We start from the raw sequence: 10,958 nt of genomic DNA, 5'->3' as shown, positions 1-10,958 counted from the left end.
TAATCCAACATGAGAACACAATCTCATGACCCTCGAGTTATGGGATTTGTTAGGTCAACCAACACTTATGGCTCATCCTGAAAGAATTCCCCTTACACAAGACTTGAACATGCCATGTTTAGGGTGCTTTGAACATACAATGTATATTGAAACTAACCCCCTTACTTGCAAGTTTTTTGTGGTTGAGTATGTATTGGAAGCAAATTTGAGCTTGGGACGTAAATGGACTATTACTACCCAAGCACCATTGTGCTTTGCCAGCGAGAGGGTCATCGTGATGGTCAACAACATAAGAGTTTCCAATACCATACCGCAAGGAAGAGGATCCAACCCTAATGAATTTCTATGATGCTGAACGCAAAAAGATACAAGCCTCTTTCATGAAAGTCCCTCTACACACACAAAATGACCTACCATGTGTGTCAACAACTGACTCTGATAAAGCATCTACTCCTTCAACCCCATCCTCACCAATAAATTTCGATGCCAAAACCTCGTAATCAATAGCTATTCCTAAAGAAATCACTGCTGCGCAACCATCTATCTCTAACAAAGAAATCACTGCTGCGCAACCATCTATCTCTAACAAAGAACTCAAAGGAAAAGCCTCGGAGCCTATGCATCTTCATCGCAAATCTCACCAAAGGAGACAACTGCATGCTCGAAAGCCTCATCATCGAATGCAACTCTACAAGAGACTAGAACATCATTGTCAACAATGCCCATAAGTCTTAAACCTGTAGCCTCAACGCCAACCCATGTGAAGGAGGGACCAAAACCTTCCACTTCCACCAAAAAGAAAAATCCACCAAGGCAACACAAATCAAGGTATCTTAATGCTATCAAAATGTGGGTGGAGAAGCAACTACTTGTTGCTCAAGGCTACTACGAAGGTGCCAATCAAATTTGGGTTCCTTGATAGTTAAAGCCTCTTCCTCAACGCAGCACTCAGAGGCTAAGAAAAAGAAAAGTACTCCACAACACCGTTCACAAAAGCCTATGCGAGTGCCTCAAAGAACTCCACCAAGTCAAGTGTGGGTACTAAAAAAATTACTACAAGCACAAGGGTACTACCAAGATAATACCAAAGCTTGGATTCCCAAGCGCATCAAAAAGTCCCCTCAACCTGTTCAAAGAAACAAACCTCATCACCAAAGGCATCAACACCAGTTTATAATGTACATCAAAGATGGGTGCATGTGTATGTGCTTCAACAACAAGGATACTATAATGGTAAACCCATCATATGGTTGCCAAAATCAAACAACATGAAGAAAGCCTCACCACTAACTTCAACCCCAATAGCTTCACCTAAAGTTCGACAAGAACAGAGACCCAAGCAACACCAAGCAAGTCACTCAACCACTCTCGTGTATTTAGTACCTACATAAGAGCTTGTGTGTTCAAGCAACCCCAATGGTAACCAACCAGCAGTATTATCTACTGCCTCGATAACATTTGAGCCAAAAATTCAAGAATTAATACCCACATCTGCAACACGATGAAGACTTATGAGCACATCAAAGACAAACTCACAATGCTCTTTTCACCCCTCTGGATGTGAAGCATAAGTGTAGAAACTACGCAGAAGACATAAGAACCTATTCTCTCAAAAAGGAGAGTAGCCATAAGAATGTGTTGCTCGCAAGGTGGTAGTAAAAAAAAAACACAAGGGAGTCACACATATGGCCTACCTAGAAGTAGTAGAATATCACAAGCAACTCCCAAAGATCTTCAATAGCCATTATATCTTGTTAAGCTTATCGCTTAGCAAGATTGGCTATGTTAATGTAGCAGCTGCTCCTCATGAGTACATATCCATACTCATGCACTAGAGAACATTTGCACCAAAGCCTCACCATCAACAACTTCCAGGTACATCTCTGAATAGGGGGGCCCGAAAGCCTAGTCAATGGTACAACCCATCGCTTGGAATTTTCCTTCAAATTACAAACCTCTCCAAATGATGCTACCATCTTCACAAATCAATGATCTTTAATCCTTAGTGAAGATATCTATATTAGCCTCGCAAGTCAACGTAATTCTTTCAATCCTCGCCAACAAGTGACTACTTCAATACAGAGCAGTTCAATAAGAGTCTATATAACTCACTTCTTGTACTTCATGTATATCTACGTCATAAGAATACTTAAATATACATAAAAACATAAAAATCACATTGCAGGAACATGTCCTACTCAACAACATTTAACAAGAATTGTGCCACACAAAAGAGACATCATCGGAGGCCAATTTCTTCAAATGATGAATGTCACACCAATGAATCAAATGAGGAACTGAGAATCACCATCTCGTTCTGATGATTCTATCTACGTTCCTCTGGATCCTTCCCTCTCTTCTCTCCCATTATTAACATCTCTTCTCTCCCATTATTAACATCTCTTAGCGTCCCACTAACACAAATCACATATGTAACCTTGCTTATGATTGCCAAAAACAAAGTGAGTAAAAAGCCCTTTTAAAAAAACATGCTCACACAAATATAAAAATACAATCACTCGCAAAAAAAAACAATCCATCCTCCCACCCCTTTAGGAATTCCCAATAAACCACTAACCTTTTCATTCACTAACTAGCTTTTCTTATTCCTTCGAGAGAGACAAAGACGATTGAGCGTCAATCAACATCAAAGCCATCGACAAAGCTTGTCCATTCTCCCTACACAAATTTCTTAAAACCATCAACGCGATCACAAGGATGCGATCGCCATCAGGAAGGGGGGGATGTTAACCCATTCCTAGGATTAACAAGAGCTACCACCATTATCTTACATCAAAGAGTCAAGGTAGATACACCAAAGGGTCATACATTCAAGATAAAAAGCAATGGTGTCCAAAGCTACAACTTGGACGGGCACCCGTAATGGTGTGACGGTGTATTTATAGGCGATTTTCGCTTCAAGAGCGTGTGGTAGCAAGTTAGGATGAAGTCCTAAGTGATGTACTTCATGGGTATATTATGAGAGTAGTCATTGTAATAGCATTAGGCCTCTTATGAGCCTAAAGTGCTCGGCCGAACACAGTTTAAGTGAGTGTGAACACTTATGGCCATGTATATAAGTGAATTTCTCTCATAATACAACAGACTCTCCCATTGTGCAATTGAGTCTTGCTCTTGCTAATCCTTCTTCCTAATGCATGCTAGTGAGTGTGTGTGAGTGAAGTGAGGTGGGACGAGGGACAAGTATCTTGTTCGTAGTGCAAACACGGCGGTGTGACAACGCTCATGGGAGGCATGGTGGAATTTGTAGAGCTTGGAGACCTCAAGGGTTACGAGCTCAGCCATTGGAAAGATCCTCACGACAATTGCGGTTCACCAGATAATCTCTTATTGGATGTGTTTCAAGGAGGGTTAGGGTGAGCCATAACAACACATTATCTTCCTTAGTTCCTCACGTGAGTTGCTAGTTCACTCACAAGAATTTCCTTAGTTCCTTGCTCTTTGAACTCAAACTTGGTGTCTTGAACCGCTTTTTTGCTCTTTAAACCATAATGGCCTAGATCTCATGATCCTTATACATCCTCAAATGCACAAATGGCACTACCACAAACAACTACAAATGATTGCAATTTACTCCCCTTCAACAAAGGTAGGCATTCACAATCCACCATTAAAAAGTCCACTTGTCTTAACCATTCCTGATTTACAAGCTTTGTTCACCTTTTCGACAAAACCATTAACATCCCTTTGGCAAATATTGGACCCAAAATTACATTCTATCATTCTTATTTTCACTTACATTATAAACATGCTTGGATAATTTGAAATTAAGAGTTTCTCATATTTGATGAGAGTACCAAGTTACGAATCCATAGTTCATAGTGGTTGATTTACATTTATTAAGAATCTTGTTGATTATGCTATTGAGTTCAACATAAATGAAGTGAAACTTGAGATCTCTTCCTTGTTATGATTGAAGATGGAGATTTTGATACGAATTATGGTGTTTTACACACTTGGTATGTTAAATGAAGAATGGTCGATAGAGGTAATTATGCATCATAGTGATATATGATTGTTAACGAATACTTGTTCATATTTGTATCATGTGCGACATTGAATTGGACTCAAAATTGTTTATTGGATGTAAGTTGCATTGTACATGGAGGATAATCGTATCGTCTAGTCATATAAAAGTCAAAAATCAAAACGTTGAATGCCAATATAGCAAAACATTAAATCATGAACATCAATATTGTTACTTAATTTACACATGATAAAATGGCATAACCATAGTTCGTTAAATTTACAAATATAATAATTTGTATTCAATGTATTTTTTATAAGACAACATATTGGTATAATAATCACAATGGAACGTAAGTCCCATCAAATTTCATATGTATAATCGTAAGTGTTTGTAGCTATGCCCAAGGTTTTACCTTAGGAAGACATATTCCTTACCTAAAGTCTTTTTTTTAAATTTCTTCTCTCTCTCTCTCTCTCTCTCTCTCTCTCTCTCTCTCTCTCTCTCCCCCTTGCTCTCTCTCTCTCTCTCTCTCTCTCTCTCTCTCTCTCACTCCCTACGATTCACCCCTCCCCTATAATGTCGCATTGTCTTATTTATAACACTTCAAGGCGGTTAGAAAAATCCCAAGTAGCCTTTAGAAAAATATTAAACAGTCTATGTTGGCCGCACACAAATCTTTTGGGGAAAAAAATTGCACCTTTGAATGCTTCCTTCTACTAAGGCTTCGATTTCTTCCCCCAACTAATTAACACAAAAAACCGTTTGGCCCCCATATTTGTAAGTGTTTGTAGCATTTGTAGAATACTATACTTATTTTGGTCATCCACATATTTGTTAAAGAACATAATACAGCATAGGTTGTGAGTAAAGGTTGGTATATATGTAACATATACAAGAGTCTCATCATGGAGGTCATCATATCGTTCATAACGTGTGCATCGCATGTAAATGTTTCTTTTGTTTAGGTCATGAAGATTGTGGTTTAAATTTAAGTACACAAGTGATATACAAGTGTTGATGTGATACTAATAGAAACATACTTCATCTGAAAGAAAAAAAGAGCTCCATAGGTGAACATTGAAACAACAATGGAGAAGAATCCAAACAGCGACATTGATGGAAAACGAGAATGGCTTGAACGATTAGACGGATGAATTGCACCAAGACAGGGACAAAAATAATGATAGATGCAAGAGTTGATATTGTTGCTATGTAGGCTTCTAAGAATTCTCTACTCAAGATCTTATGATTCTCCTCTTGCGCTAAGTAACTAGGAAAAATGCAAAGGGTTCCTTCCTCCGCCCCAACAAAACCAAGCTACATAATCTCTCTCCCAATATTATGATGATCACTACAACAAAGCTACATAATCTCTCTCCCAAGATTTCGACGATCACTACAACAAACCAAGGACTTTCTCTTACTCCTCCCAAAAATCAAATTCAAAATCTATGATACCAAATGTAAGGTTCCATGCAAACCCTAACCCTTCTTCTTCGAGCTGCATGCAAAATGTGAAGGAGATGGTCAAGAAGCTCCCCAAGGTTTAAAAAAGAAAACCACACACTTTGTTTAACCACCCAACCATTATATATACCAATGACCTCGAGCATCCATACCAGTGTATACTTTACTAGTGTCACACCATGCTCATGTGCCCTCTGTGTCTTGGTTGGTACCCATGGGTAGATTATCTGATGAGAGATCAATGATTCTCATTAAGGAAATCTGGATTAAGGGCAAAGGGTTTTGTGGAACCAATCTTGAACCGGGAATTCTACTTACATAGAACCTCTGTTTTCTTTTATAGGACTGTTTTACGCTAGAATGCTGGAGGAAGCATTTGGTATGTGATTAACTAAGGAGAGATTCATTGCAGGCAGCTGCTGGCGGGGAGTCGTCGAGGGATGTTGCTTCGGCAAAGCCTGCTGAGGTCTTGACCAACCTCGGTATGGTTAAAATGGTGTGCTTTCGTACGATGGTCGAGGACCGACGAGAAGCGATCCTTGAGTAAAGTGCTAGGACACCTAAGTAGGATCCTAGAGGGTTCTGACCAGGTGATGCATGGACTCGCGGTTGCTAGGACATCCATGCGTACGTCGAGGAAGATACGGATGAACCGAAAGAATGACTTTTGTGAATAGAATTTTGATATTAGATCTCGTTGGTTGACCAGCTAGTCTTCAACGGAGAGTCCGGATGATATATTATGTAAAATAATGGACTCAATATCTTAGGATTATGATCAGTAATACTATGATTTCATTGAAAGATTGTTTTAAAGACAGCCGAATCTGTTAAAATAGCAATTTTATATTGGGTGTGTAAGTGGTATGACTACCTTGAATTTTGCTTGAACGCCCGCTAGGGGGCCTGGGAACTCTTTTCCTCGGTACCCGGAAAAAACAGAACCAAATTTTTATAAAGGAATCCCACCAATATAGTGGTTGGGCAGTTGGCTAACCCATGGGCCAGTTAGGCTAGATCGGGGGATTCCAGCGTCATGAACCTTACTCGTTCACACTTAATCTAGCCATACCATTGGTGGGTCGTTGGCCAGCATCACCCATGAATGTTACGTTATGTTCACACTTAATCTAGTCATACCATTGGTGGGTCTTTGGCTAGCGTCACCCATGAACATTACTCGTTCACACGTAATCTAGTGTATAGTTGCGTATGTTGCCATTGGGTCCCATGTAGTACCGGCGTGTCCCATGCTTTATCAACATGTACTTGTGAGAGGGTCGTAAAAACAATAACACAAAAAGGGTGCATGCCACCGTGTTCTCATAGAGCTTCTACCATAAAAAGGAGGTATGGAGGCTCAAAAGCCCAATTTATTTAAGGATCCAATGACGCAATGACAACACGGGCCTTCTAGCAAGGATTGAACTTTATAAGTCAACTATACAACTTGGTAGTAGTTTCACTTCCACTTATGTGCACACAATAAATATGTGGGCGGGGATACATCCATCATTCCATGGACAATACTCCACTGTCAATTATCCATTGACACTACTCCACTCCCAATGTGTACGAGGACATGTGTAAAGGTCCCTTGAGTGTGTTTTTTCATCTCTTTTAAAAATCGCACACCTATGGTAGTAATTATTTCACGGTTTTGTTTTTTGATGGTGTATATTCATGCTTTTTTTGATGGAGTATTAATTAATGCCCGCTACTAAGCATGGGCATTAATTAATACAATGAAGGTCTCATTTTAGCAACCGCTTGCTTTCCTTCCCATTTGACCGTTCTCCTCCTCGACGACCACCCCTCCTACTACCGCTCCACCGTTTGGCTCCCTATTCACCTCTCTGTCTATCCTCCCCATAGCTCCTCTCCCCCATGACTAGCAGTAGCTCTCGTTTGCTAAGATACACAATTACACAGAGAAAAAGAGATCTCTCTTTCCTTATATTGCGAGGAGTTCCTTGTGCACTGACAGATAAAAAGAGAGTGAGAGTAACTCCTATGCCTTCTAGCATCAGCCAACTTCAGCTCGAGTATCGTATGATGATCGTGCTAGTGGGAGTCTGCATCGAAGTAGAGAGTAAAAGCCTAGTGGAAGGAAGGAGACAGAGAGAGAGAGACAGAGAGAGAGGAGTCTTAGTAGAGGATGTGTAGCAAGAACACCAACGAAAGGAAGATTCTATATAAAAAATACATATTCATTGTGGGCATTAATTAATTAATGCCATGCACCTTAGGATTGCCCAAGGTTCTCAACCTTCCTTTTAGTGATTCTCCTACTCGCCTCACCTCTACGCACTTCGCCTCGCCTCCTCCTCTTTCTTCTCCTACTCGCCTCGCCTCTACGTGCTTTGCCTCGCCGCCCCCTTCTCCTACTCACCTTGCCTCTATGCGCTTGTCCTCACCTCCTCCTCCTCTCAGGATCAATGAGATGAATGGCTGAGTGGTATCGTGCTGAGTGTCGTGCCCTGTCTGTGTGGCAGATGGCCTCAATAACCAAGCATGAAAGCATGATAACAGAGAGCAAGAGTGCGCTTTCAACCGTAGAGCAGAGGGCTGCTCTTATAGCTTCAGCTCACATGGAGAGGGTTTTAGCCAGAAGTAGGCGAGAAAGTGAAGAATGCACCCACCACTGTAGCCCCCGACGAGAACAAGTGTTAGAACATGCCGAGAATTAAGATTCTTGATTTTGTTGCTAAAATAAAAAGCTTGGTATTTTTTCATTCTTATGGGGTATATAATCTTTAATATTTCACATGAAATTTCACACGGGATGTTAATTAATTAATGCAAGGCACATCATTTAATTAATTAATGCAAGGCAAAAAAAAACGTTTTGGGTACTTATTTATGGATATGTATGGGTTGTCAACGATCAACAAGACCTTTTTGGCGTGGAATCCTCCATAATCAACGACATCGTTGTTGTTGCTAGAATGTTTCCGTTGTGGGCCCCGTTTCTTAGCACTTTAGATTAATAATAGCAGTATATAATCGAAGGTGGTGGGGGAGCCTTCACGTGGCAGATTCCGCCGCCGATGACATGCAACGGTACGGCGGCCTAGCTGGCATTTGTGCCCGTGTGGATCTGCCTAGCTGGCAGACAAAAATGCAAGTGAACGTTGTAGCTAGCACAGAAGGTTCGACTGTGGGAAGGCTGACCTGTACAAATCAATGCAGGTTATAAAAGGACTCGTTCGGACCTCACCCTCTGCTGTCTGTGTAAGTGCTGGGTTTTGAGTACCACATGGCTCCAGCAACTCTGCATCTGCATGTGTTCTGGTCGATTTTCATGCTCATTGCTGGTAAGCTTCGATTTTTCTCACACCTGATATAATCACTCTGATTATAATTAATCTCTTCTCCACTGGAAACTAATCTCGACTAAGATTGGAGATTACGGAGCTTAGGATAGTTTTAGTGAACTTATTTTTTGTTGCGCACATTTGCATCTAACCCGGTTTCGTTTTTGCAGTAGAGGTGATTGGTGCGAGCTCCAAACAGAGCTCAGTCCTAACAATGGGCATCAACTATGGGCGAATTGCTGACAACCTCCCATCCCCTAGCGAAGCAGTGGTTCTCATGCAGCGCATGGGAATCGGCAAAGTCAAGATCTTCGACTCCGACCCTCAGGTCCTCTCTGCCCTCTCCCACACAGGCCTCCAGGTCGCCATCGCCGTCACCAACGAGGAGCTCCCCAGCATCGCCTCTGGTCAAGCGGCAGCAGACCAGTGGGTCCAAGAGCGTGTGACTCCCTACTATCCAGCCACCCTAATCAACTTCATCAACGTGGGCAATGAAGTGCTTAGCAATCCTTTAAACCAAACATTATGGTATCAATTAGTGCCTGCCATGCAAAATATGTACTCTTCACTAATCAAGTTTAATCTCAAAGATAGGATTAAGGTTACCACTTCATCTGCTCTGAATATTCTCAGCTCATCATACCCTCCATCAGCTGGCTGTTTTAGAGAAGAAATTACAGTTTCAATCATGCAACCAATGCTGCAATTTCTCGTCCAAACAAGGTCTTATTTCTTTATAAATGTGTACCCTTATTTAACATGGGCTGCAAACAGTCATGAGATCCCTCTTCAGTATGCACTGCTGGAGGCCAATTCAGAAAACAGTGTGCAAGATGGGCAACTGCAGTATGATGATTTGCTAGATGCACAGCTAGATGCAGTTTCATCCGCCATGGCCAAGCTAGGCTATCCAAGGGTAAGGTTGGCAATAAGCGAGACAGGATGGCCTACTAAGGGCGATGAAGATGAGGCGGGGGCTAATGTAGCCAATGCCATAGCTTATAATCAGAGATTAGTAAAGAAAATGCTAGCTTATCCACCGATTGGAACACCTTTACGCCCAAAAACATTCATACCCACATACATATTTGCTCTCTTCAATGAGAATTTGAAGCCAGGGCCAACAACAGAGAGGAATTGGGGGCTATTGTATCCAAATGGGGAGGCTGTGTATCCGCTGGACTTGACAGGAGGGGGCGCAGCATATGCTGTAGGCGGCAGGGAGCGGGCGACGGTATACTCTTCCAAGGAGAGGAATGGAAGTTCTTCTGGTGAGCAGCCGCAGAGGCGGCAAGGAGAGGCGTGGTGTGTGGCCAACCCCAAGGCCAGCTCCGCTGCTTTGCAGGCGGGCTTGGACTATGCATGCGGAGTTAGCGCCTCCTTCTGCCGCGCCATCCAGCCCCGCTACCCCTGCTTCCACCCTAACACCCTGGCCTCACACGCTTCTTACGCCTTCCACTCCTACTGGCTCTCCATGAAATCCCATGGTGGCACGTGCGACTTTAGCGGCGCTGCCATCCTCAGTTCAAACAACCCAAGTAAGCCCACTTCTCCTTAAATCTTGTTCCGTTTTCTAGTGTCTGGATTCTCCCAAATTTGTAATGTGTTTTTTTTAAATCATGACTGAATTTAACAATTCCATTTTACGTTTTGTCAGGTTATGGTGCTTGTGAGTACCCTTAGCCATGGACAGATATTATCAGAGAGTCATGTAGGATTATTGCAGCATTTTTCATTATTTTTTATCAACAAATAAGGAACAAGTATCCAGCAATCGTGATCAGCTTACAATAATTCCGTGTACATACGCAACTATATCATGGAAAATGGCCGCAGCTACCTCCAAAGTTGATTATGTATATGGCATCCGATGAGCGCCTTTGTAAAAATATGTTAATTGTACTAATGTTACTTTGTAAACAATAAGACTCTTCTTTTGTATAGGATATACACTCGCCTGTCAAGCCACATTCAATAGAAAGATTATGATAAACAATGATGTGGTGGTGTTTCCATCACAACCTAGCATACACCACTACCAAAAGAAGACCTGCTCTCTCTTTGAAGGCAAATGCATTTGACTTTGATAAAAACACACTATCAAAAGAAATAAAGATTGCGAAATGGACTTTAATAAGGATATATTATATGATAAAGATATTTTATTTAAAAAAATAAAGAGA

At 41.5% G+C, this 10,958-nt stretch overlaps 1 protein-coding gene across 1 annotated transcript; it reads left to right on the top strand.

Moving 5' to 3' along the window:
- The first annotated feature begins 8,620 nt into the window (after positions 1-8,620).
- Positions 8,621-10,695, top strand: LOC147640314 (putative glucan endo-1,3-beta-glucosidase A6). The gene is made up of 3 exons (XM_086779133.1): positions 8,621-8,775; positions 8,946-10,313; positions 10,433-10,695. Exons 1-3 carry the CDS (start codon positions 8,718-8,720, stop codon positions 10,456-10,458), a joined length of 1,452 nt encoding a protein of 483 aa, XP_086635259.1. The 5' UTR covers positions 8,621-8,717; the 3' UTR covers positions 10,459-10,695.
- Positions 10,696-10,958: the final 263 nt, after the last annotated feature.

The sequence above is a fragment of the Cibotium barometz genome, chromosome 3, assembly GCF_041138505.1.
Source record: "Cibotium barometz isolate CiBa-2024 chromosome 3, ASM4113850v1, whole genome shotgun sequence".
NCBI lineage: Eukaryota > Viridiplantae > Streptophyta > Polypodiopsida > Cyatheales > Cibotiaceae > Cibotium > Cibotium barometz.
This window is presented reverse-complemented; position numbering and strand designations above follow the sequence as displayed.